Genomic DNA, 27,455 nt, shown 5'->3' on the forward strand with positions numbered 1-27,455 from the left:
CTCAGCCACATGGCATCCATGGGGTGAGATCTTTCCATTTTCTATTCTGGGGCCTGCACACTGCAAACCTAAGAGGTCTTTCCTTCCCTGGCATGTAAGTGGCTGAGGGAAAGGAGCTCTGTGCACCCTGGCAGCCCCAGGATGGCCTCGGGCAAGGCGGCTGGTGCGGGGTACACGGAGTGCAGTGAGGGAGTGAGTGACTGAAACCAAAGAGTTTGCAATTTTGTGCGACAGACACCGTATCTCACCGACAGCGAAAGATGGAACCTAGCAAAGGAGGAGTTTGGTGAGACTGTAAAGGAGCTGGGGCAGGAAGAGACGCGGGCCATGTGCTCTCTCGGGTATTTCCTGCGCAACTACTGTGCGCTGGCACCTGGCTTCCAGCAGTGACTGTGACAAGGGTGACTGTGTGCTCACTGAGCTGACATGCTAGTTGGGGAGACAAGCCAGTACATAGGCGAACAGTGAATTTTGGTCACAGCATGTGCCAGACAGAAAGGAAACTGGCTGGCCTGGCTGGCGTGGCTCAGCTGGTTGAGCATCGTCCTATGCACCGAAGGGCTGCCAGTTCGATTCATGGTCGGGACACATACCTGGGTTGCAGGTTCAATCCCCGGTCAAGGTGCATACGGAAGGCAACCGATCAATGTTCCTCTCTCACACTGATGTTTCTCTCATTCTCTCTCTCTCTCCTCCCGCACCCTCTTCTTCTCTCTAAGTATGTTCTCAGGGGAGGATTAAAAAAAAGAAAACCCCTTGCCTCTCGGCGCCCCCAAGAAGAAAGAAAAAAAAAAACAAAAACAAAAAAAGAAATGAAACCGCTAACATTTCATAGAGAGCTGGGGCAGGAGGGTGGAACCCAGGGTGGCCAGGGAGAGCTCCAAGAAGTGACACGTGAGCTGAGACTTGTGATGAGAAGCCACTGGCTGCTCAGAGAGATGGAGGAAGAGGGTTTCTAAAGGAAAGAGAGTGCAAAGGCCCTGGGGTGGGAAGAGCTTTTCACTGCTGACGATCAGAGGTCCCGAAAGAGGGGGCTGGAGAAGGGCATTCTATGAGGTCAGAGGCGGCAGGGCCCAGCATGCAGGGCTCCTAGACGGGTGAGGAGCGTGGACTTCGCTCTTGGCCCTGTGGGAGGTGCAGTGGTGAGGGGGCAGTTTGAGGGGAAGGGCGGGCGTGACTAACAGCATCACTAACAGCACCGAGAGGCAGGAAGAAAGCACCAGGAACAGCCCACGGATTTGAACGTTGCGGGAAGTGTCACTTTGGAACATACCAGGCAACGACTGCAGGCCGCGGATGATCTCGCGCCGGCGATCTTGCAGTGAAACGCGGTCTTCCGACATCATCAGGCCAAACATCACCAGGGAGATGAACTGACTGGTGTAAGCCTGCGGACCAGCGGCAGTGCCGACCGAGGGGGCGGATGTGCGGGTGGCCACCATGTGAGGGGGGCAGATCACCGGGCCCCTCTCGGCCTCCGCCCGCCCGCCGGCCCGGCCCAGGCCCTCCCACAGGGCGCACGCGGCTTCTCACCTTGGTGCTGGCCACCCCGACCTCCGGGCCCGCATTGATGTGGACGCCGCAGTCGGTCTCCCGAGAGATGGAGCTGCCCACAGTGTTGGTGACGCCCACGGTCAGGGCCCCGCGGTCCTTACAGTAACGCAGCGCCAGGAGGGTATCTGCGGTCTCGCCTGCCACACAGACCCTCCTTTCAGCACATGTTCACGGGGGCACGGCTCTGCCCCACCCACTGGCTCCCCGCTCTTACTCAAAACTCAGTGCCCAGACACAGCCCACTGCACCCAGAAAGGAAAATGCATTGTCAGCCGTTTTGCTGGTTGCTTCTTAGACTCAAGGTTCCCCTGCTGTTTATGCGGCAAGCACCTTCTCGCCCACTGCCCACCGCCGCTCCTGGCAGTCCTGTGAGGCCACTGTCCTCACTTCCCCTGGAGGACGGGGACTCAGCAGAGGAAACCAACGCCTGCTGCTCAAGGCCACGAGTCAGCACCAAGCTGGGTGGCTGGGCCCAGTGCCCTTTCTATAGCTCTGAGCTGTCTTGTTCAGAATGTGCCCAGATTTAACATTTAAAAAGCAAGAATGCCCCCAAATGGCATTTCTCAAATAAACCTTGTTATAAAGAGAAGCACTTCTTGCAGCCTTGCAGTGTGGACAAAAATTATTTTTACAATAAAACTACGTAAATAGATCCACACATAAGCCAGCACCAACTCCCTAAGCTTGCAAATCCTAAAGAACTCAAACTAAATTCAGCACAACCCAGGCCATACAACCAAACCCATTCGCTGTGCGCTCAACCCCTGCTCTCGGCTGCGCCTCCCCAGCAGCTCTTCCGCAGAGCGGGCTGCAAGTCCCACCCTTTCCTCCTTTTTCCCTCCAACTCGCATCTAGCACGCTGGGTGTCACCCAGCCCTTCCTCAGTGCCAGCGGGGCTCAGGGCTTGGAGGGGAGAGCAGGATGCCTCCATCTCCATCAGCCCTGCTCCCCAGTGTCTGGTACAGCACTTTTTAACTTAGTGGACAGGGCTAAACAAAATGAAACTTAAAACCCTTCGGTGAAGATACTCAGGAGCTGTCCCTACATTATTTCCACATTAAATCCACCTCTGTTCTTTGGTGAGTGGCTCCCAGCAATTCATGAAACATTTTTAGATTTTGATGGGACCATAAGCCAGCAATGCTGGCAGCTGAAGTCACATGGCAGCCCCTGGGTGCCTGGTGCTCAGCTGGAGGTGGGTGTGTCTGTGTGAGTGTTTGTCATTGAAATAGGAGTAGGATTAGGATTCCAAAATGGAAGCCCTGATATCTATAGGAACTTTCAATACTGCTTCCATTTTGTGGTTAGTTTTTTCCCCCCTTTTATCCAAAAGAGATACATTCTGAAGTCCTTATGGATGAAATAGCACGTCTGATACTGACTTCCAAATAACCTGTGGGTACGGACGATCCCAGGTCTGCTGAGCTGATCATTGCTACGGTGAGGCAATGCCTTATGGCAATCTCTACTCTGATAAAGGCCTGGCAATTTTCCATAATTAAAACGTTTTTAAAACCCTCCTGGAGCTCACTGGCACTCCCAGCCTATGGCCACGGTTCACCTCTCCAACCATATGCCCAGCCCGACGGGAGCAAATAGCCAAGCTTAGTGTTAGGATGGCAGCCGGCGGGGTTTGCTGGCTAGCCCTACCCTGGAGCAGTCTCTCCAGGCCTCCCCTGCTGGCGGTGTGGGCACTGCCCAGCAACCACACAGCCTTTGAACCAGCGGAATTTTGAAGAACTTGCTCATGAAACCCAGCACACATGCATGGCGCCCTGATGGGTGGTCCCATAAGCCTTGGGCTTGAAGTACCTGGAGGAGGAAGCAGCCCTGGCTGCATGGCCCTCCCCATGGGGACGGTCACCAAAGGTGCTGAGGGTGCCATGAGCAGATGCGTGAGAGCAGCGTGCGGCTGGTGCATGAGAACTTCGGGGCGTGAAGATGAGGGGACAGAGCGAGGTGAGCGAACACAGCCCGGATCCCTTACCTGACTGGCTTATGAAGAAGCAAACGTCATCCCTGAACACGGGCGTGTTCCTGTCCAGAAAATCGCTAGCAAGTTCCACCATCACGGGGAGTTCGGTAAGCTCCTCCAAAACTTGTCGCGTCTGAAGCCAACAAGAATGGGGACTCAAGTCAGTCACGACGCTACAGGGACACCAGAGACAACTACTGGGCTTCTAGAGACAACTTGTGACATGGAGCCTTCGTATCAGGTGGGGAGGGACCTTCAGGCACCCAGGGCAGAACCGCAGGAGAAAGGTGGTGCCCGCTCTCGCACTGGCTCACAGGAGCCAAATCTGGACGGCCAGACGCCTGGCAGCATGTAGGATGCCTCTTGTCCTAGGCCGCCACTACCTCCCTGGCCACCCAGGCCCACGCACTGCACTTACAGCCACAGCGGCATGGTAGCTGGTTCCACAGCCAATCACGATGAGCCGTCGGCACCGTCGGATCTCCTTCAAATGGGCCTTCAGGCCGCCCAGGAGCACTGCGGGGCACGCGGGTGTCAGCCCGAGCCCTCACAGGCACTGCGCAGGGCCTGGGCAAGGTCCGGGGAGGGATTACCTGTGCTGGTCTCAAAGTTCACCCGCCCTCTCATAGTATTGAAAACGGATTCCGGCTGTTCGAAGATCTCCTTCTGCATGAACGCACTGAAGTTACCTGCCCGATGAACAGCGACAAGAGAGGTCCCTTCCATTTAGTTTTATTTCCAGGCTTAACTTTTCATCAAGACAAAGTTGTTATGCAGTTAGTCAGCACGACACAGGTAAAGACCCTGCAGGTTAGTCGCCAGGTGTTGTTCGCCTGATGCGCATGGGGACAAGTGAGAGGGCAGCAGGATTCCTACCTCAGTTTACACACCTGGCCCTTTCACAAGGGAGGGAGGCATGCCAGTAACAAATTTGGGCTGGTCTTATGGGGTCACACTCCTCTTTGCAAGGCCAGAAGAAAGTAAAAGTGCACCTACTTAGGGAAGCACAAATTAAGCCGGGCCCAGAGAAATAGACCACTTCCTTTTAAACAATTAGCCTCCGAGTTCTGTATTAAAGAAAAACCTTTCCAGTCACACATGCATTTTCAGGGCTCTGATTTGAATGGGGTTGGACGAGGTCAAAGTGACCATATGGCTGCAGTACGTTAGGGCCCAGACAGGTGCTGTGTTGATGATTGGAGGCGTCTAGACAGGTGGGGCTGTTCTCAGGGATGCACAGACATGCCATGGCAGTGTCCCTGCCTGCTACCTTCAGCAGAGGACTTGTACAAAAGGTGCCACGAAGCACCTAAGACAGGTGAGGAGCGTGGGCCCTGCAGACATGGGGCAAGGGGGCTCTCTGAGGGGCTGACATTTCTGGGACATGATCAAAAGAACCATCCTGTGAGAGGAACAGTAAATGCAATCACCTCCCTACAGTGGACAAGCCCAGGGCCTGTCTGAGTAACAGGGCGGCCAAAGGTGGGCAGGGCGTAGTGGGAAGGCTAGAGTGAGGTGGGGCCAGGCTGCATGTGTGTGAGGGGGTGCATTTTACTTTCAGAACAGCAGGGAGCCATTGGAGGGCATTAAGCAGCAAGACAAAGGTTCTGATGTTCTTAAAAGTTTACCCAGGCTGCCCTGTGGAGAAGAGGGTGCAGGGAGACAGGTGCAGATGCAGGGAGACAGGTGCGGGTGCAGGGAGACAGGTGCGGATGCAGGGAGACAGGTGCGGGTGCAGGGAGACAGGTGCGGATGCAGGGAGACAGGTGCGGGTGCAGGGAGACAGATGTAGGTGCAGGGAGACAGGTGCGGGTGCAGGGAGAAGCTCTCCTCAAAAGGAGAAAGGGGCCCATAGTTTCCCCGTTACCCAGGGCTTCCGCCCAGAGAAGAAATGGTGCCTGGGGCATAGACACGTGTCCCAGAGGCAGTGAAGGGAGGCGGTGGGTGGACAGTCACACGGAGCAGGGGACCGGCGCTGGATATACTCAGAGGCTTCCTCGCAGGAGCCAGGCAGGCTCCCCACACCCTGAGATCACCTGAGCCCCTTTGTGGAGGCCCCACTGGGCAGGGCGGAGAGGCTCAGGAGCGTCCCCAGGGAGCACCTGCCTTCCCCAACCCCTTCCCGCGTCCCCTCCCCCCACCGGCTGCTGCCCGGACTCTCAGGACACCTGCCTTTCATGATCTGCTGCAATTCCATCTGCAAGGTCTGGATGGCTCGAGATGGGTCATCACTGGCCGAACGCTTGACCCGGTGAATGGAGAGTTTCCCACCGGCCGCGGCGGCGATGTCGTCGTCCTCGAGGAAGATGACGCGGTTGGTGTGTTCTATGATGGCGCTGGGGCAAGGCAAGCACGGGCGTCACAGGGGGGACTGTGCTAGACGGCTGCGAGATGGCCATCATGCCCGGCCGCCCCAGCTGAGGCCACATCAGGGCACTGACTGGCATTTTAGGAGGGAAGGGGCATCACACATTGATTTGTTGCCGGAGGAAGGCCACCAAGAACTGAAACCTGACAGCACCCTGCCCCTGCTGAGCTGCAAGAAAACAGCTCATGTGGGGGGTGAATCAGAAACGGCGGTGCAGCCCGACATTCTCGATTACACAGTCCCCGGACGGGAAGGGGACGAGGCTCGGCTACCTGGCATCGGAAGCGAAGAAGAACTCCACGGCTTTGTTGCCCACGGCCTGCAGGCAAGTTGAGCTGTCCAGCCTCTGCACCCTCGGTTTTCGGATGTTATTCACGGTCTCAATGTTGCCTGGTAAATGCAGAGAGGATCGCACGTCCCGTTAAACCCTTTTGTTTGAATAACATGCAGCATAGAGCCCATTTCCATCTGAATGCGTGTGCGAGAAATGTGCAATTTTTAGCTTTGGCTGTGTCAGCCAAATAGCGTGAAGGATCCCCAAATAGCAAGAGCATTTAAACGGCCGCAAAGAGAACACGCCAAATCACCGCTGGAATCCGGGCAGGCTGCCTGCATGTACCGGAATGGCACGCCATCGCCCAGGCTTGGGATAATGGTGTAAGTATCCAGAGTAAAAAAGCTCTTGGACAAATGAAGCCCAGGCTCAGCTGCCTGAGAACCTTCTGGATCTGGTGCCACCTGTGGGCCACCCAGACACAATGAGGGCACCACGCCTCCAGGGGCAGGGCTGCGGGACTTACATGTCATGTACAGGACGGGGACCTGTTCCGTGGAGAGCTTGTATTCGCTCCGCACTCCGATGAGCAGGGGGCTGCCTCTCCTGCAGGGACGAGAGGGGGCCGGGTTAGCCGTCACCTTGACACCTGGGACGGGGCTGGAGGTCCTCTGAGCACTGAGGGCAGTCCCCACATCTCGCCTGCCCGCCGTGGCAGAGTCCTGTTGAGGGCCCACACGACGGACGCCGGCCACAGGAAGATGCTGCCCCAAGGCTCGGGGCAGAGCCCAGCAGGCCAGCGTGAGCACCCAGCTCGCTCCTGAGGGGCCACCCACCTGCCCAGTGAGACCCCACACGGTGCTGGCGTCCGAAGCCGAGTCCCTGTCAGGCCCTGGCAGCAGCAGGTGCGCCGGGGTCTCCGCCTGCCTCTGCTCCCCGCCCACCTCTAAACAGGGAGCCCAGGATCTGCACGAAGACTCTCTTTGCCCCCTTTCATCCGGCTGAGGTGTCCTCCAGCCTCGGGAGCATTCAGCTGACGGGCTTTGGGTCCGCTCAACCTTGTGGGCGACTTAGAGCGCTTTCTCGGGCCGTTTTGTTTCTGCCTAAGGAACACCTCGGTGGAGTTTGGAATCTCCAACCTGCACAAGGCTGACTCCTCACAAAGAGGATGGCGATGGGCAATTCCTGCAGCTGCGCTGAGTGAGGGCCCCCAACTCAAGTCCCCTGTTCCCCCACCCCAGCTCGGCCACTAGCACCAGAAGGCAGTCTTCAGCAAAGTGCTCTTGGCATTCCTTTCTGGCTCACAGCTTCTGCAGGTACTGTGTTTATCAGGCATTGTTCCATGAGTTGAATGGCATCCTGCCTCCAAGACCTAATGGTTTGCTCATTCTTACACATGGCAGCATGCAAGTCAAATTCCCAGTGGGTGTGCTGTGCAACACCAGTTCGCTTCCGCAACTCAGGAACTCCAGGCCGTCCAAGAACACGTGCCTTTCCTCCCCTGCATGCTAGCTGGTTAATAGGAAGGAAGCACTGGGAATGTGTTAATAAGGCAATTAGAGAGCGCTGTCTCCAACACATTCGTTAGAAGACAATGGGGTAATATTTTACATCAACCAGTTTCTTGCTAACTTAGATCAATGTACTCATGAATGACTTGAGTCAGCCTGAGTCCACCCCACATATATCCACTTGGCCTGCTAACCTGACTCAATACAGGCCCTAAATACTTCTTCATTAGTAATAGATCTTATTTTCCAGTACTGTTGCCTGTTTGGACCTCACTCTGATTTCTCCAAGTAGGAGGACAAAGTCTGTGTCTTTGCAGAAGGTGCTGTGAGTGCCTTGAATATTTTGGACAATGTTTTATCCTATATAATAAAAGCCTAATATGCAAATTGACCAAATGGCGGAACCACCCGTGGAATGACCAGTCGCTATGACACGCACTGACCACCAGGGGGCAGACACTCAACACAGGAGCTGCCCCCAGGTCACAAGCCCCGGGTCAGCCAAGGCAGGTGCCAGTGGGGTCCCCCTCACCGCCCCCATTGCCCTGCCGATAGGCCCTGATTGACGGCCAGGCCTAGGGACCCTACCCATGCATGAATTTCATGCACTGGGCCTCTAGTTATATATAAAGCATATCAGAGACAAAGTTCTTTCTGGGTCCAATGGGAAATTAGCTTACACATTCTTTATAATAATGACGGTTAGAAAGTACCATAGTTATCTATATTTCTTGTTAAATGTCTCCCCAAAATGTTTTTTATGGGTTGAGCTCTATAGCTTCTCCAGTCTTTGTGCCATATAATGCTCCCAACACATCCCAAAGATTGTTCTGCAGGTTATAGAGACAATTTAGAAAAATAAAACTTTATTGCTTCTTCACACTGTCTTCTACATTCACTTAAAATAGTAATGTTATGATAATAGATTTTAAAAGGGGTTTCTAAATTTGATAAGGATCAACTGGTATTATAAAGTTCTATAATTTGAAGGAATAAAATTCCACAGGATAAATTAATTCCTGTGTTAGAAAGAATAAAATCATAATGCATTTCCTGCCTTGACAGTTTGATAGTCTGCAAGGGAGAGCCCCACCCTCTCTGGCCCAGTCTCCCAGGGCCTGAGGGCATTTTTTAGGGCTCTTCAGTGCCTTCAGAAGGAAGCCTGCAGCCCTCAGGGCATCTGGGGCTCTGCAGAGCTGGGCCTCTTCATGTGCTCCCACTCCCCGTCAGCCTCGAGTGTCCCCATGACCTTGCTCACTGCTGTCCCCCATGTGTGGCATACAGCAGGCATCAACAAGCACACACTGAAACTGGAAGAGCCTCGAGTCGCACCAGTACTCCCTCCCCACATCCTGGCCTAACGGGAGATCCCAGCAGTGCCATGCTTGCTTTGGGCTCCTTGCCTTTACTCACACTGGTCGCTCTGCCTGCCTCTCGCGGGCAGACACCTGCTCTCCCCAAGACCTCTAGTGTATTGCCTCATACCCCAAGCCCCCATCACAAAGTATCACCGTCTCTGCCCTGCTCTGTCCTCCTGCACAAATGTCCTGTCCTTAAGGGCAGGACCAGCTCTGATGTCCCCAGGTCCCCAGGACCCAGCACATAGTAAATGCTCAACAAATATTAGTTGGATGGATGGACGAATGGATGGATGGATGGATGGACAGATGGACAATCAACCTTCTGAATATAAAACAACAGGATGGCATTCATACACCTGCTTGTGTACATCCGCAGTGCTGGGACCCTGGGGGGCTCTAACAGAGGGGCACACAGGCTGAAGCTGGTCCTTTCAGCTGATTCCTGGGACACCCCTGCAACGAAGGTGATGAAGTTGGGCCTGCGAGGCCCCCTCTTTATTGGATTCAAACCACGTTCATTTTTGTTCCTAGTTTCATATTCATGAATTTGCATGCATTTTCTAAAGGGAGTCTCTGAAACTGTATAGGCTTTAAGCCCCATGAAAGCTGGATGTGCCTTTATACAATTTTATTTTAAATTTGAATTTTGTTGTCAACTTCTAAAAGTATGGAGATTTCAAATAAAAATCCAACTCTGTTTTTTTCTGTGAAAATGGCAGACGCTCTGGCCAAAGAGCTGGTGGGGTGCATTCTCTGTGGCTGAGCCACGGCTGTCCTTCAGACAGAGCAAGCGCCTTCCAGTGTCCAGGGCGCAGGCCCCGTGCCTCAAGCTGAGTGGCTGTGTTTTAGTTATTTGCTACTGAAATAGTCATGTGTTTGCCTTACCTCAGCAGTTCTCAACATGTGGGTCGCGACCCCTTTCACAGGGGTCACCTAAGACCATCCTGCAGATCAGATATTAACATTACGATTCATAACAGTAGCAACATGACAATTATGAAGTAGCAACGAAAATAATTTTATGGTTGGGTCACAACATGAGGGACTGTATTTAAAGGGCCAGAGGTTGAGAACCACTGCCTTACCTTGTGGCAACGGCTTCTCCCGGGTAGTGGATGCTCTTGAAAACCAACGCGAATGCTCCTTCCTGAAGGCACAGGGAAGAGAAGTGAGGAACAGCTCACTCTGCTAAGCCAGGCCGCGGCAGCCTGACCCCCCCGGCGGGTCTCCCCGGGCCCCTCTCCCCTGTGAGCGGTCCTGGGGACATGCTGGGGTGCTCACTCAGGGCAGCAGGGTGACATCAGGAGAAAGTGACATAGATGGAGGCACGCTAATTACAAAGACCAGACCTTGTGACCACCAGCAACCACACCCGCTGAGGCCCGGGAGGAACAAATCCCAGCTCTGTGATCAACTGGGTGAACTGGTGCATCAGAACCAGGGACCAGGTGAGAACCAGGGCCAGGACTCCTGGCCTGGGACAGCATCTATTCAGGGGACACCTGTGAGGGTTAAAGGGGCCAATGCTCCATGACCCGTGCTGAGCTCACTCAGACCACCCTGCAGCTGGGCAGCACTGCAGCCTTCTTCGTGCCGCACTTTCCTCGTGGTGAATGAAAATAAGACCCGGTATGGCTTCTGTGAGCCAATGCCAGGAAGGATGCCGGGCCATTTCTCCCCTGGGACAATTCCAAGTCGACATCAACGAGATGCATCTAGGTCAGGGGTCCTCAAACTTTTTAAACAGTTCACTGTCTCTCAGACCGTTGGAGGGCCGGACTATAGTTAAAAAAAAAAACTATGAACAAATTCCTATGCTATGCACACAGCGGCGGCAAAAACACCTGGCAGGCCGGATAAATGTTTTCGGCAGGCAGCATGTGGCCCGCGGGCCATAGTTTGAGGACCCCTGATCTAGGTTATGTAACTAAAGGCACAAACGTCTCACATAAAAAGCCGGCCATGTGAACCCCCACCACCAAGGTCCTGTGTGCGACCTGCGATGGGAAGCACCCACGGTTCCAAGGCCAATCACAACTTCAGAGGCGTTAAAACGCAAGGCACTTCCATTTGGTGTTTACCACCCAGACCTCAGGACTTTTCCAAATGTTACAAGGACCTGATAGCGTAACGCCAGAAGCTGTAGGTGAGCCAGCTTGACTTCTCAGGTACTTGCATACATTTGCCTAATGCTTATGAAAGATGACGGGGTGAGTTAGCAGGTGTGACTCACCAACTGCTGAATGACTCTCTCGACCAGTGTTGAAAATGTGATGTCCTCAATCTCTCTGTTGTCGAACACGTATTTGATCAGCTTGGCGATAGTCTCCGTGTCCGTCTCTGACTCAAACTCATAGCCTTTGCTTTCCTGGAATATTTGGTTGGACACAGAGAGTCAGATAACGGTCATTGCGAAACGCTGGCCGGGCCAGCTCCCTCTCCTCCCTGATGACTTGCCCTCGGAGTGACTTAAGGAACTGTCGGAGTGACACGGAAAATGTGAAAGGGATGAGAAATGTTTGCCAGAATCACACAGCATAACACAGCTGAGTCATTCCGGACGCCCCGAGACTGCCCCACCTCCAAAGCTGGTCCCTGCCATGAACCTGAACATTGCAAAATAACGGCAGTCAGAGTAATCAAATGAGCTGAGTCAACTCCACCCACATCCCGGCCAACACCACAACCTTCTCATCCTGTAGACACTGGCCATCTGCCCCTCCGCCCCCCATTCCCTTTGGCGTATGAGTCGACAATTGAGTGCAAACACTTTAATAAAAGGAAACTCGTGTTCTTTTGATTCTGCGACTCTGCAGCGGCCCCCGTGCATCTACTCAGCAAGATCTGAGGAGCCGGCTGGGCTGCGGCTGAGGTTTGTGTCCGGTGCTGACGTGGCCGAGAGTGGCCCTCGCTCTGCTCCTGCTTTTGTTTCCGGAGGGACATGAGCTGGTTGGAAAGTTTCTGGGGGAGGACCAAAGGCACTTGACTTAGATGTTGCCCAGGGGAAGGAGCTTACCAGAAACTTCCTCAGGTCTTTGTAATTTGTGATGATCCCATTGTGAATGACAACGAATTCTGGAAGGAAAGTTTCAGGACAGAAATGTTATGCAGACGTGAGGATCAAGCCAGATGTGAAGGGAAACAATCTGGCAGCTTGAAACTACAAGCCTTGCTCCTACAGCAGTGGCTCTCAACCTTCCTCACGCCGCGGCCCTTTAACACAGCTCCTCATGGTGTGGTGCCCCCCAATGTCATTGTTACACATTGAACATCATTAAAGCATAGTGATTCATCACAAAGACAATATGTAACTATAGATGTGTTTTCCGATGGTCGTAGGCGACCCAAAGGGGTCGCGACCCACAGGTTGAGAACCGCTGTCCTATAGGGTGTCTGTTAAGCACATGTCATTTACCGTCACAGAACTGAGGTTGGCTATGACTACAATTTCAACCTGAGGAAACACATCCACTGATCTGACAGGGACAGAGCTCTACTTGTGGTCTACAGGGTCACCAATTAAGTGTTGCTATTTATGTCCATGGGGTTGATTAACCCTTCATTGCCCAGAAACAATTCCAGGCATTCCCAACCGGCTCAGAGAAGTCCCGCGCTGGCGGTCCACACCCGGGCTTCTGTGTGACTACACTGAATTGTAACAAGATCTGAGCTGGAAACCTCTGAGGGTTCACTGAAAAGTCCCGGTTTTCTTCTAGGAAAACCCCAGAGGTTCTGGCATCCCTGGGCTCCCCGCACTCCGGTGTGGCCACGAGCACCTCTCTTTTGCAGGGTCTGCCTGCTGTTTCCACCTCCCGCGACCCAGCAGCAGGTGAGCCAGCGGGAGGGGCGGGCAGTCCTGCGTTCCACAGCACATCCAATAAGTAGCTGAGAAACGGTCAAGGCCAATCTGGAAGTTTTTCTGGGCAAGTAACCCTCTTCCCCCTGCAGCCTAGATAATGAAAAGACTTTATTATCCTTGAGACGGAGTACTCCCAGGAGGCCGTGTCTACATTTTGGGCGTTTGTCATAAATATTGACTATTATTCAGTGAACATCTGGATCTCCAACTCAAGTTTTTTTCAGTACAGGACAGGTTTTTTTCCTGTTACATCTTTTAAAACCTTTTCCATTTTTACCATACTTCCTTCTCTATATTTTTTTACAACATATTGTATAGTTTTGTGTGGCCACACAGAAAAATGAGATGGCTCGAATAAAAAAAGCCATTTTCAGCCCGACCGGTGTGGCTCGCTGGTTGAACGTCACAATTCAATTCCCGGTCAGGGCACATGCCTGGGTTGTGAGCTTGATCTCCAGCAGGGGACATGCAAGAGGAAGCCGATGGATGATTCTCTCTCATCACTGATGTTTCTCTCTCTCTTCCTCCCTCAATCTCTCTGAAATCCGTAAAACATACTTTTAAAAAGCCACTTCAGCAGGTGTGCTAGCCCAGCGCACCTGGGTTACGTGCCTTTACTACTCCATTTGTCCGGGTCGCTCTTGGGGACACCAGATGGACTGTTGGTCCTCTCCTGTACCAGCTGCCTCCACAGCCTTCCCCTTCTCCAACTGCTTTCATGTCTACTGTGACACTGTTTCTCACACTATTTCCTTTCACCTCATTCTACTGTCTTCTCAGCATTAATTTGCTTCCTGGAATCTGTGTTTTCTTTGTGAAAACTCCTTTGTGTGATTTTCTTCTGCAATGTCGTTGCTGGGTGTAAGCCTTCCTCTTAAAAGCATGCTCTCCAGCTCTCACGGCTGAGTTGCTAAAGAAATGTTACGAATCTTCTCTTATTTCCCATGTTGTTTTGTTTTTAATTACTCATCCTGAGTCAGGGCAGGCATTGCTCAGTTTGGGTGTGGGGGCATCTCCTGGGAGCCTCCCCGCTCTGGGGACACAGAATCATCATCGGCACTGAAGTAGGGGTTCACATAACGCCTGGGGAGGCAGGGGACTGTGGCAGGGTACATCTCTGGGCACATGGGCCTGGGGCCATGTTCCCTCAGCCAACACTGCTGCTCCCGCAACCACCCGTGTGTCTGGCTTGGGGTTTGGCTGGATGTCCCTTCTAGGTCCACAGTACTGTGGGGTCTGCTGTCTCCCACCCGGGTATAGGGTGCCGGCCACAGTAGTGGGACCAGATCCAGGGAAAAACCCTCAGCAAAACCCTCGCTACTTGAGACTCTGACCACGTGGGCAAATGTGCAGCCTGGCCCCTGTGCTGCCTCCGCTGCTCTGATGAGAGGGGTGCCTGGGACGCTCCTGTTCCAAATCGGGAAGGGGGGCTGCCTCGGGAAACTGCAGTGCCCACGGGGCAAAGGACAGGGCACAGGGAGGTGCCGCTCTCTTCTGCAGCCCGACTTCCAGGAGGAGGAGCTGCAGCGAGGCTGAATGCTTAGCTCAGCGCCTGCTACCAAGCACCCCAAGCCCCCCTGATGTGCCTGATTCTTACTTTGACGTGGGGCCTGCACTGTGCCCGATGTCTTGGAGCGGGGTTCTGGCTGACTCCAAAGATCCTTCTCTCTACTGGACACCCTTGCCCATCACGCCCAGGTGTGAGTGTTCGGGGCTCCTGACCTGACCAGGCTCAACCCCGAGTGGGGACCCACACGAGGGCCCAGATGATGTCTCAGGCCCTTGTTCAGAGCCCTGGGAGGAACCAAGGGCCATGCCTCTCCCCATCTCACATGCCTACTGTATCCTATTGCAGGGGACCTACGACCCTAGGGCTGACCGCAGAGCCCCCAAGAGCTCCCACTGGGAGCCCCAGACCTAGCAGTCCACCCCCATGAAAGGGGTCGGGTATGATTCAGGAGAACTGTCCTGGGGGTCCACGTGAGTGATGAGGCCCCTTGAGCTGGGGCTGGCACACGGGGGCATTTGGGAGAACTGGGGAGCCCGCAGCCCACTAAACAGGGCCTGGTGCCCGTGGGACCGCCCTGGGCAGTGGCTGTGCCCCTGCTCTCTGACCCTGACCTGCTGTCTGTCAGTCCACTTTGTCCAGGGATGCCAGATGCTGGACTTTTCCACACCATCGTTCTCGTTGTTTACAAAAGCAAAGGAGCTCAGTGGAGGGCTCTCCTGCTGGGAGGAGCTGTTGGGCTGCCAGCTGCTGAGGCCTCCTGCAGGGGCACCTCAGACGGGAACCAAGGTCGGCCCTGCTCCCCTGGCCTTGCCCAGGACCACTCTCCTCAGGGGCAGGGTGGGCTTGGGGATGAGGAAGGAACGCCATCTTTCCCTCAAGCGCCCGGCCTCCAGAGCACTTCAGCCCTTCACCCCTCACGCTGCCAAGTCCCCTCAGGCTGGTCCACGCAGGAAGTGCCTCGTGTGCCTGCGGACGCCTGCGGGTCAGCACCGCCCGGAGCAGGCGGATCTGCCTCCTGTCTGGGGCCGGCACCACCAGCTTGGATCCCCAGGGGATGGGTGCGGATCAGCCTGCCACAGTCAGGGCCAGGCAGAACCCCGAGACGAGACGGGGAGCAAGGCCCCGGTACCTACCGTTGCCTCTGTCTGACCGCTGCGGGTGGCTGTTGACCGCGCTCGGAGCGCCGTGGGTGGCCCAGCGCGTGTGCGCGATGCCAAAGTGGGTTTCAAACTCCACCTCTAAGTCCATGCTGTCTTGCTCTAGAGGAAAGAAAAGTGCAGTTGCCACACTCACAAAGCAAGCATTGACCCGGCTCTGCTATGCGAGGCGGCGTCTGCAGGGACAGGTCAGCACATCCCGCCGGGACCGGGCACTGGCGCCTCCTCCGGGGTTTCTGCCAGACCCCTGCTGCTGGTTGCTCAGTGCTTACCAGTCCTAACCCACTTAACTTTCACTTTAAAAAGAAGATTCTGTGTCACCACTACACGTGGAAAAGCAATAGCGCTTGCCAGAAAAATTAAAATACATACATAAGTACCAAATATTTAACAATACATTTCTTCATGTCCCCTGCACAGAAAAGTCAGCATTTTTAGTTTCAAATACCGTTGAAAGAAAAGATTTCCAAGGACCCACGCTGCACTCACTGGCCGGACTGGCGTGTTTTCACTTACTGTAAAGTTCTTCGTCAAGAGCCTTGACTTTTCCCCTTTTCTTGACCAGTCGGATATGCCTTTCTTTGTCTTCGTTATTGTTCCCATCGATTGCCACACCTGCAGGTGAACATGGTTTTCTGTGTTGGACTTAAGGCTGGTCTCTCACACTGTGTTACAGGGCACCGCGTGGGGGGGGGGGGGGGGCGGAGTAGGGGGGAAGGAGGGGGGGCCTGCATGATTTATTAGTTCTCGCTCCCCTGGCGTGTCGCCTGATTGACTTGGAAAGAGGGGGCTGTGCCTGTGGCAACACCTAACAGCCTGCAGGGAGTGAGTGCCTAGACCCACACGGCCACGGAGGGCGCTTCGCATCCGGCTGCTTTAAATGGTACCTCTACTCAGTGCCCCCTCCATCTTCCCCCACGAGCCCTCTGCTCAGCACAGACAGGAATGTAAACGGACCTGGCTCTCCCTTTCTCCGACGGCTGAGGTAAGAATGGGAACAGACGAGTGTCCACCAGCCAGGCCGGGGAGTGGGGAGCTCTGAGATGCCCACCTAGTGGAGGACTGTGCAGCACTTAGACTGTTAGGAGGGAGTTGGGATGATGGGAAATGCTGACATAAGTGAAAAACATATAAAAGTACAAAATGCTGTCATCATGAGTAGGTGGGACCACAAATGTCTACGCGCCCCCTTCCCCCCAGGCCCCCAGCGTGACTGGAGGAGGACACAGAGGCACCAAGGGGCACTGTGGATGCAGACTGCTTTTACCCTCGTTTCCTTTTGCCTTTTCTAGTTTTCCAATGTAACAAACAGCGTAGGGTTCTGTGGCAGAAGCCTGCAGGCCTACCTGCCGAGTCGTAGCCTCTGTACTCGAGCCGCTGCAGGCCCTTGACGAGGGTCTCGAAAATCTCCTTCCTGGTGCGGGGCACTCTGTAGTTCATGTAGGCAAAGATTCCTGGGAAAGAGCGGACACTGCACGTTACTAAACACGCGGTTCATGTTTAGAACACGGGCCGGCCCTGGCTGGTGTGGCTCAGTGGATAGAGCATCAGCCTGCAGACCGAAGGGTCCCAGGTTCGATTCCGTTCAAGGGTGCATGCCCGGGTTGCAGGCTGGATCCCCAGTCTGGGGCGTGCAAGAGGCAGCCAATCCATGATTCTCTCTCATGGATGTTTCTCTCTCTCCCCCACTTCCTCTCCCTCCCTCTCTGAAATCAATACAAATATATTAAAAAAACAACAACACGGTCTGGGCATGCGGACAGACCGCACCACGGAGGCGTCCAGCCTGCGCAGGGGAAGAGCCGCGCTGCCCCCCTGCTTCTCCGTAGACATCCCTTCCCCCGTGACAAAGACGCAGGCAGCAGGAGAACACCCTCACACCTCTGGCCTTGGAGAAGTTGTCCAGGGACGTACTTGCAGGAGATGAGGCGTTCACTGCAGCAACGCCTGTAACAGCCAAGATCAGCAAACCACCCTACCAGCCACGGGCATCTGGGAGCCCCCCAACGTGGACTCCATGACGGGCACAGAAGGCAGCTGGGAAGTCACACGGAGGTCACAGCAGCCCTGCAGCAGGTGAGAACGGGCACTGCGGCCTCCGCCCACTTCCCACTCAGCTCTGCTGCCCGGATTGATAAGCACCATTTTACAACAGCAAGAGAATCCTTATCTCTAAGGAAGGCCAGGAAGATTTTGTTTGGCTTTATTTTCTGTATTCATATTGCAAAGTAATATTTTCCCAACTAGGAAGTAACAGTTGTCATACTGGTTCTTTCCAAACCCTCCACTCCCCTGCTTGAGACTACAGACTCTTGGTCTGTCTCTGTCTTGCCCTGTGAGTGCTCCATCCAGTCATCCTTCTGTGCTTGCATCCTCCCTGCCCTCCTCACAGCTCAGCTCCAACCCCGCCTCCCAGAGCAGGCTTGTCAAGGTCCCAGCTCTTCCACCCACAGGGCCACCACAGCGCTCTTACATCCTGGGGCAACTATGTCCCTGACAGGGACACAGGCTGCTACTCCCACCTTCATATTATCACTGTATCTCAGCGACAGTCCTTGTTCAATACATGTGGAACAGAGCAACCCCGAATCTGTACTAATCAGGGGAGCAATGGTATGGATCCTGAAAATATTCAGGCATATGCATAGCAGCTCATCTTACTGAGAACTCACCATGGGTCAGGCATGGCCAAGCATTCCCACACAGGTGCCAATCAAAGCTCACAGCAGCCTTAGAGGCCAGACCTGCTGTCACCCAGAAGCCCGGGAGGCTGTGACCGGGCAAGAGTCAGGAGCAGAGACAAGGAGACCCGACTTCAGGACATAAATGCTCCCAGCGCTGGGCAGTGCTGCCTCGGGGAGACGTAGACTTAAAAGGTTTATTTTCCCAATTTTAATTTTGGGAAAGAAGATGCCTACTGAGAGGGCTTCTGGTGGCTAACTGGGATCAAAGTAAAAATAAATAAAACAGAGCCTAGCAGCCATTTCCAAACAGGGGCCTCTCACACAAGCTGCACTTCAGAGAGAAGCTTGCCCTGAACCACTGCCTGGCTGCACTGTGATCCTGGGAGCATGTCACCCGATAGGATTGAAACTCCCCCCCACCCCCCCGCCCCCCGCCAATCAAAGCTGTGCAGCCACATCCCCATCAGCATCTCCAACAACAATCAGAGAAGCTCCATTCTGACCGTCAGGACGGTGCTTTTGGAGTCAATCCAACAGCAAGGCTTTGGAGTCCTCATTGGCACGAGGACCAGGCCGGGGACTTCGGTCCATGTAAGCCAGTTCCCCGCTGGCTCCGAGGGCCCACTGTCCCTTTCCACTGGAGACTGCGTTTCCCTGGCTGAAGCTTTCAGACTGGCGGGGAGCAGAGCAGGCAGAGCAGAGCTGTCTAGCCCGAGAGGGGCCTTGCCCCAGGGCGGCCATGTTTCATTATAGAGCTGCCACCATCCAGCTGCTCCACAGCTGTGCTGTATCACAGTTGAGCTGTATGCGCTGAGTGAAGTTTCCTTCTCCCCTGCACCCCAAATTGGGGATTCCTGCTGGCACTGAATTGGTGACAGCGACCACTGGTTGACAATTGTCTATTTTATTATTTTTTTTTTCTAACGTTTTTCTGGATGGCAGGAAAGTCTGACCACGATTGAAGACCTGCCGTATATCTGCACCCATATTATAGCGTTTACAATAGCCAAGACATAAGTGTCTACTGACGAATAAATGGATAAAGAAAACGAGGTACACATAGACAAGGGAATATTATTCAGCCACGAACAGGGGGAGTCCTGCCAACTGCGACAACATGGGTGGGCCTAGAGCAGCGGTTCTCAATCTGTGGGTCGCGACCCCTTTGGGGGTCGAATGACCCTTTCACAGGGGTCGCCTAAGACCATCAGGAAACACATATATAATTACATATTGTTTTGTGATTGATCACTATGCTTTCATTATGTTCAATTTGTAACAATGAAATTGGGGGTCACCACAACATGAGGAACTGTATTAAAGGGTCGCGGCATTAGGAAGGTTGAGAACCACTGGCCTAGAGAGTTATGCTAAATGAAACAAGTCATTCAGAGAAAGACAAACACTATTATTTCACTTATATGTGGAATCTAATAAAAACCAAACTCCAGATACAGAGATCAGATTGGTGATTGCCTGGGGTGGGGTGGGAGATGGGGAATTAGGTAAACATGGTCAAAAGGTACAAACTTCCAGTTATAAGACAAATAAGTTCTGGGGATGTAACGTACAGCATGGTAACTGTAGTTAATACTTCATTATCCATTTCCAAGTTGCTCAAAGAGTAGGTCTTAAAAGTTCTCATAATAAGGAAAAAATCTTACCTATGTGAGGTGATGAATGTTAAGTAGTCCTATTATGTCATCATCTATATCTATATCCATAAATCGCTATGCTGTACACCTTAGCCTTATACCATGTTCTGTCACTAATCTATAATAATAAAAGGGTAATATGCTAATTAGACCGGATGTCCTTCTGGGCGTCATTCCGGACGTCCTTCTGGATGAAGCCAGGACCGGAGGGAAGCAGCCCATGTCTCAGGTGCCTGCTGGCGGCTGGAGGAGGGAAGCCCGGGTCCTGGGTGTCAGAGGGAAGCCAGACAGCCGGGGGAAGGAAGGCCTACTCTTGCACAAATTTTCATGCATTGGGCCTCTAGTCTCTCAATAAAACCTGAGTTTTCCCAGACATGAACCTCGGAAGGGATAAGCTGCCTGAGGATATCTGAGAGCTGAGCACGATTATACACAAAACCACCCGTAATACCCCCCTGTTGTTACGTTGGTTTAATTCAATATGGTATATCTGAATGAATGATTAAATTTCAACTAAATGTGGGGTCCAATCACATGAACATTGAACTTGCTAAAATCCCATCTAAACACACTCAGTCAGAAATAGGTTACAAAATTAAACAGCACTACACTGTCTTGCCTTCTTATGCACTGTACGGTACTGTACCCAGGCTATATTTTCACACACATCTTAAGGTACAGAGTTTATATTTAACAGCCTGCACCCTGTGCTTTCTGCGCAGTGACAGACGCTTTCTGTTAAAAATGGCCGAGGGTAATGTTGACAGTCGCTATTTTTGCCTCCCTGGCTGCCTGGAGTCGGGTGAGAGGTGCTGAATGGAAGGGCTGTGTGTGCATCTCAGAGCCCACCCTCCTCCCTCTGCTCCAACCTGAGGGCGGCTGGGTGTGGGATGCACTGTCACCTCACGCATAAAAAATGATAATTACCTTTCAATGCAAACATTTAAAAAATGCCATAACCAATGGACATAAGACACTGGGGGGTAGGGGAGGCCAGGGGATTGTCAAGGGCGGGGGGGAAAAAAAGGAGACATATGTAATACTCTTTGTAATACTTTAAGCAATAAAAAAAATAAATAAATAAGTAAAATGCTAACAGCTTTACTGGGATATAGGACACGTAGCCTATGGGTTTCTTATTTAAAGTCCAAAAGGCTATGTGTTTAGTATCTTTACAGTGTTGTACAGCTATCAGCACAATCTATGCTTAGGTGAAACTTTTCATAACATTAATTTTTCTTCAAAAATTCAGGAAGTTTGCTGTGGGGACACAATCAAATCCCAGTCACGTGGAAAGCCCACCCAGCTCTGGGGGGCGGTCACATGAACTGGGGGGCAACTCAGATCATTTCTCAAGGGTTTTAAGCTAAGAGTCTTTGCCGGCTCCTGGGAGTTGTTCTGGAGTCACACTGGCACCTCCCGAAGAGAAGCGGACCGCTGCAGGCCACAAAGGCCACACCAAGCCTGGGCAGTTCAACCTGGCATGCCCTGACCAGATGCTCCGGGCAATGCCCTCCTCCGCCCAACGCTACTCTGAACCCAGGAACGGGTTCTTCCAGGGGCTTGGCTCTCGGATCCAGAGCAGCCTCCTTGGTGGGTGGGGAGGGGCTGCCGCCCTGTCCCCCATGGGCTGGGGCAGTTACAGCTTCCTTGTTGGCGGGGTCACCAGCTGGGTCCACCCCCAGCCAGGAGGCTCTGCAGCCAGGAGGGTTTGGGAGATTACCGTGGTGAGGGGCTGCCGAGGACTGGTTTTCAAGGTCTTTGCACACGGAGGCCTAAGTCTGATTTCCAACATCTAGTCAGTAAGTCCTTTAAGCACAGCCTCTCTCCCTTGCAGCTCAGCCTCCTGGCTGCCCCTGCACGCGACTGAGACGAAGTGAATCAGCCAGCATTTACACCAGGCTTTCGCTGTTTTTAAAAATAATGAAATAAAGAAGTTGCCTCCCCAGGAATTTCTCGGTGCTATTCACAGCAGAATTCCCGGCCGGAGTCCCTTCTCTCCATGAAAAAGAGCGAGATAAGAAACATGTTTGACCTCTGAGATCCCTAAAGATCGGCTGGACAGTAAATGAGGGTGAATTCGTGCACCCTCCTGGGAAGGCAATTTGCAAGCTCTCAGAACTAAAAGGTGTGCATCTGCCGACCGGAGCTCTTGTACTCCCAGGACTGTCTCCACAGAGGCCTCGGCGGAGACCCCCGCTGCTCGGTGCTGGTCGTGGGCAGCCTGAGGGGCCAGGTTAAGTGACCGTGCGCCACACGCAGGCCCCCGTGGAGCACGCGCAGGCAGCCCGCCACAGGAACCGGGGGAGTGTCCCCTCTCCTGGAAAACAGGCTGCCTCTCCAGGAAGTGTCGGGGGACACGCAGACTGTAGAACACGCATGGGTTGTGCAGGGGGGGGCGGTGCGGGAGATGCAGACTGTACTTCTAGAAGGGCACCAAGACGCAGGGCTAGTGGCTGCCTCCAAGGAGGGCACTGGATGAAGGCAGGAACGTCCTCCCGCTGCGTGTGTGCTCTTTGTACACACGTGCCTGTGTACCCTGGTTTAGCCTATGCTGCTCGGAATTAGTGCTGGCTATAGGATGGCCATCCAGCCCGATCCGACTTCACTGACTTCACTGGCTCCCCAGCCCCACCCCCCGGAGGACAGCCACACCCCAGGAGACAGCACAGTCTGAGTGCACCTTCCCAGCGCGTGAAAGGATAAGGCCAGGCTCCCCACCTGGGAGCCTCCTCTCTCAGGCTTCTTGCTCTCACCAGTCTGGGACAGCAAGAAGCCCAGAGGGTAGCGACTGACACCTGCAGCCTGCGCCAAGTACCGTTTCCAGACGCCAGCTCGCCCCGCTTCCTGTGTGGCCTGCAGCAAGTCACTGAGCACCCTTGGAGCCTTTGCAGTTGGTGCTGCCGCACAGTAGGCGTCCTGGGAAGGCGCAGGCTAGGAGCTTCCCTCCTGGAGTGTGAGGCGCACCTGCAGGCCCGTGGGGGCCTCCTGGTCACCCCTAGAAATGACCAGACCCTGAAACCCGGGGGAAGAGAATCGTTTGCCAGTATTTCTCCTTGGCCTTCTACTTGGGGAAATGATGGTTAAACCAAATGGGTGATTCAGGCTGCAACTCGGTCAAGATTTAATTCAACCTCAAAACCTTTCTCTGGCCCTGGAGGCCTCATCACTGTGCTGGGAGTTCTGAGGTGGAGGGGGCCTGGCAGGTGGGTGGAGAGAGGACATGATGCTTCGGAACCTCTTTTCCCCTCCAGAGATTTGCAGGCGAAGGGGCTGGGGGCCAGGGGCAGGAGGGGCAGAGCGCCTGGGCGGGCTCTGTGCACAGGTGGCCCCAACTCCTTCTGCAGGTGACAGCTGACTGGTCACCCACCCACTGGGTCTAATGCAAGCCTTCCCCGCTCCCCCTTTTTAAACAGCCACGTGGCCCTGTTTAATAATTGCCTACATAGCACTTGCCTCCTTGTCTTTTGTCTGACTTCCCACGGGACTGTAACCTTCATAGGACAGAACACATCTGTCTGCTTATCTGTCTTATTCATCACTGTATCCCTGTCCCCTGGCCCAGAGCCGGGCACATTTTAGGTGCTCTATAATTATATGTTGAAGAAATGAATGGATGGATGGATGGATGTAGGGTGATTAGAGAAAGTGGCCTTTGAGTTGGGCCTGAGGCAGCCACATTCAACCGTGCACAGCAGACTCCTGGTAGGGTTCAGGCCTCGACAACAGATCCTCCCCTGGCCCTTGGGAGACACCCCACCCCCCCTCCCCGCCACTCACCAGCATGGGACACTTCTGCTTCTGACTCCACCTTTCTCTTCCCATCCAGCACCCCCCGGCCCCCACACCGGGCCAGCAACCACAGCAAGGCTGGCTGCCACGACACCCCAGAACTGTAACCCCTGGTGCCCCAAAGGACAGATAACGACAATGACCACATCAGAAGGACCCCTGGCCAGAACCAGAAGTGCTGAATGCCTGGATTCCTCTCTACAAACCCTGGAGTGCTCAAGATGCTGCAGGGGGAGGGGCCGGGGGGGGGACAGGTTATTTGAGGCCTGGAGGATGAGGGAAGAGGTCAAGTTCACCATGGGCTGGCTGGGGTCCGCATCCTCATTCTGTGGCTGTAGTTTTGAAGAAACTCTCCATCTCTCTGAGCATCAGCTATTAATAAAGCACTGCCCACTGTGCATGAGAGTGGACAGTCCCAGGCGGAGGGCCAGCCGGTACCACACACAGAACAGGGGTTCCGTTGTGGGAGGCACGTCACCGCCCAGCAAGGCGGGCACCTCCCCAGGCAAAGGCCGCACTTTCCACCACCATCCAACGCTTCTCAGAATGGAAGGGTCGAAGCTTTTTAGTCCATGAGCCAAGTCATTTAGATAATGTTCTAAGTCCCAAACTGGATTAGTCATTGCCCGGACAGAGGACATGGCCAGAAATCCCTGAGCAGACATCTGTGTGTGTGTGTGAGTGTGAGAGTGAGTGTGAGAGTGTGTATACGTGTGTGGCATGTGGGGGGGCTGTCTACTCTTCGGTGTGAGGCCCCCAGGAAGGGGCGGTCACTGGGCCAATGGCAAGGGCGGAGAGGAGGCTGTAGGCTCCGGATGTCCAGGCCTCACTCACATAGACAGGGGAGGCCACCTTCTTCAAGAAGAGGGAGAGCAAAGGTCCCTCGGCGGGGCGGGGGGTCTCACACACTGGCTCAGGGTCAGGAGGGGGTTGGTCCCTCTGGGGACAACCTTGCACCGCCACGTGCCCCCTTGGGACTGCAGGGGTTCCAGCTGCGCCCCCACCGGAGCCCCCGAGAGAACAGGGACTGCTTCCTGCGTGAGCAAGGGCAAGGCATTTCTGTTTTTAATAAAAAGCCCTTGGTGTCCTTGTCAGGTTAGGATTTCACCAGCACCAAAGGGCAAGCAACATACACTCTCCACTGTAAAGAGAAAATAGAAGTCCTGTTTCAACTGCCAACATTCAGTTATTTAAAAAAACCAGGCTTTATTTTCAGGGAGAGAAATACGTCTGTTGAAAATGAGAAAGAGGCAGATGATCAAATTGCTTAACTGTTTCTGCCCTGAATTAATCTTCAGAATTTCCTCCAATAGTGTTTATAATCTCAAGTTAATCTCCCTTTTAGAAGTGAATTTTACTACAATCCCTTAATTTAAAAACAATCCCTTAAAAACAATCCCTTAATTTAAAAGTGCTGTTTACTAATGCTACATCACAAAATGTCCAGAAGGTTTCTCAGAACTTGGGGAACCCCTGACAAATAAGGCTGAGCAGTGGAGGAATGGCGATGAGGGGTGAGGAGAGGGCGGCCGCCAGGCTGAGCCCCTGCCCCCGGAGTGCCCACATGAGTCCCATCTCCACGGTGGCACGAGGGAGCTGCCAGAACTGCTCCCCAGAACCGACTGTGCACCTCTCTTCCCAACTGCGCCCCCAGGAGCCTCACTGATGACCTGAAATTAGCCATGGTGACAGTATTTTCCCCATAGAAACTGGCAAACCGGAGAGCCGGTTGTTAAGCACTTAAATTTTTTTTTATTGATTTTAGAAAGGAAGGGAGAGGGAGAAATAGAAACATCAATGAGAGAATCATCAATCGGCTGCCTCCTGCACACCCCCTACTGGGGATCAAGCCCACAACCCAGGCATGTGCCCTTGACTGGAATCCAACCCGGGACCCTTTAGTCCGCAGGCCCACTATCCGCTGAGCCAAACCAGCTAGGGACGGCTGTTAAGCATTTAGCTGCCATCACTGGGCTCCTATGGCTTCAGAGGTAACAAGCCACTCGACCTGACTCCAGTGTCTGTGCCCCATCAACTCCAGCCCCGTCCTCCGGAGACATTTGTCCACAGACTGAACTGTTACACGGAGGAAAGGAGTGTCAAATACGACAGGGCCCTGGGAGCTGGAAGACGTTTGGGACAAACGGGTGAGCTCTCCCCTGAGTCACGTCATCGCCCTGGACGGCTGCTTCCTCAGCTGAGCCCAGAAGCGCAAGCTCCCCTGAAGATCGCCATGCAAGCGAGCAGACCGTGCGTGCGTGTCCTGGCCCCTGTGGCACCCAGGCAATAGAACCTGCCTGCTTCCTGCAGGGAAGAGATGAGTGGGAAGGGTATGTACCTGTGAGAAGGGCACGATGCAGTGAGAGCCATGTTTCTATGACACAGGGACTGAACACTATTTGGTCAAACGGCAAGTTGCACCATCCAGTGAAGGGCGGGGGGTTAACGGATGCCTGGGTCCACTTTCTGACTGTGGTCCCGTCTGAGTGCTGGCCCAGGGGACTTGGGTGTGTGGGGTGGGGTGGGGTGGGGAGGGATGGGGGCAATATCCTTGTGACCATAGCGTGGGCATCTGGGGTTGGCAGCGCTAGGCTGTTCTTGGGGGAGGCACCTGAAAGCAAGCACCCAACTGTCTCAGGAGGATTAATGGCCTCAAACATCAGTCCTCACTGCTGGAATTTCTCTATGGAATCTTCATATGAAAAAAGGGATTTAGGCCACCATCGTGGGACACTGAGAGGACAAGAGAATCTCAGGGAGATTAAAAATGGCAGCAGAGTAAGTAGATGCTGCTCGGATAAGCTCCCAGGAACAAACTGGAATTACAACTAAAATCCAAAAAAACTTCCTGAATATCAACGGAAGACTCGCAGGAGAGAACCCTGATACCCGAGGACCGAGGTGGAGACCGCATGGAGACTGGTAGGAGGGGCGGAGGCGCCCACAGACGGCAACTAAAGTCCCGGAGAGATATCTCAGCTGGGGGGAGGGGAGGACACGGGCCGGGGGTGGGGGGTGGGGGGTGCCACTGAGATCTCTGGGATCTAATCCCCAAGCTGGGCCCTCCAGCAGAGAGCACCAGAACTGAGGAGGGTCCCACATAACATCTGGCTGTGAAAAACAGTGGGGTGCTGTCTGACAGGGAGGAACAACTGAAAAGTTCAGGTACCCTCTTAAAGAGCCAACGCACTAAACTCTCTGTGGAGCCACCCACCTTGTGCTTCCGCAGATGGAAGGTGAAGTGGACTGGAGCTGTGAGAGCAGAAGCCAGGACTGGGGACTCGAGGGCTCGAGCTCAGAAGGCAGACACCCCAAGTTTCCTGGGCTGAGTAACTCTCACAGCGGAACATCTTTCCCACACAGACAGCTGCCTTGCAGAAGACAGTGGACGCACCCTATTGGAAAACACCTTGCCCTGAGGCCACTTAAGAGATTAAAAGTAACAATTAGCCTCCAGGCGGAAGCAACTGCCCCACCCTGTTGGAAACTCTCCCCACACCTGAGGACAACTGCCTGGGGCAATTCAAATAGGAGGAAAAGGCCACACAAGTGCAGGAGGCACAGAGAACCCCAAACAAGAAAAACCCAAACAGGCCCTCGCCCAGACACATCATAATTAAAATGCCAAAAATTGAAGACAAAGAGAGAATCTTAAAGGCACCAAGAGAAAAGAAAACTGTTACCTACAAAGGAGCTCCCATAAGGATGACACCTGATTTCTCATCAAAAAAGGTATTCAGTCCAACTGGCGTGGG

General features: G+C 53.7%; 1 protein-coding gene across 1 annotated transcript in view; it reads right to left on the reverse strand.

Moving 5' to 3' along the window:
- GFPT2 (glutamine-fructose-6-phosphate transaminase 2) overlaps positions 1-27,455 on the reverse strand; it is a 38,987-nt gene that overhangs the window by 7,760 nt on the left and 3,772 nt on the right. Inside the window, exons 2-15 of the mRNA XM_036313538.1 lie at positions 16,916-17,023; positions 16,086-16,184; positions 15,546-15,671; positions 12,060-12,118; positions 11,277-11,411; positions 10,129-10,190; positions 6,698-6,777; positions 6,170-6,287; positions 5,702-5,865; positions 4,123-4,218; positions 3,948-4,045; positions 3,542-3,662; positions 1,534-1,691; positions 1,274-1,388 (exon numbers count right to left, since the gene is read on the reverse strand). Of these exons, the coding sequence (XP_036169431.1) occupies positions 1,274-1,388; positions 1,534-1,691; positions 3,542-3,662; positions 3,948-4,045; positions 4,123-4,218; positions 5,702-5,865; positions 6,170-6,287; positions 6,698-6,777; positions 10,129-10,190; positions 11,277-11,411; positions 12,060-12,118; positions 15,546-15,671; positions 16,086-16,184; positions 16,916-17,023 (1,539 nt within the window). The remainder of the gene's footprint in view (positions 1-1,273; positions 1,389-1,533; positions 1,692-3,541; positions 3,663-3,947; positions 4,046-4,122; positions 4,219-5,701; positions 5,866-6,169; positions 6,288-6,697; positions 6,778-10,128; positions 10,191-11,276; positions 11,412-12,059; positions 12,119-15,545; positions 15,672-16,085; positions 16,185-16,915; positions 17,024-27,455) is intronic.

This window comes from Myotis myotis, unplaced genomic scaffold (genome assembly GCF_014108235.1).
Source record: "Myotis myotis isolate mMyoMyo1 unplaced genomic scaffold, mMyoMyo1.p scaffold_m19_p_6, whole genome shotgun sequence".
NCBI classification, from domain to species: domain Eukaryota; kingdom Metazoa; phylum Chordata; class Mammalia; order Chiroptera; family Vespertilionidae; genus Myotis; species Myotis myotis.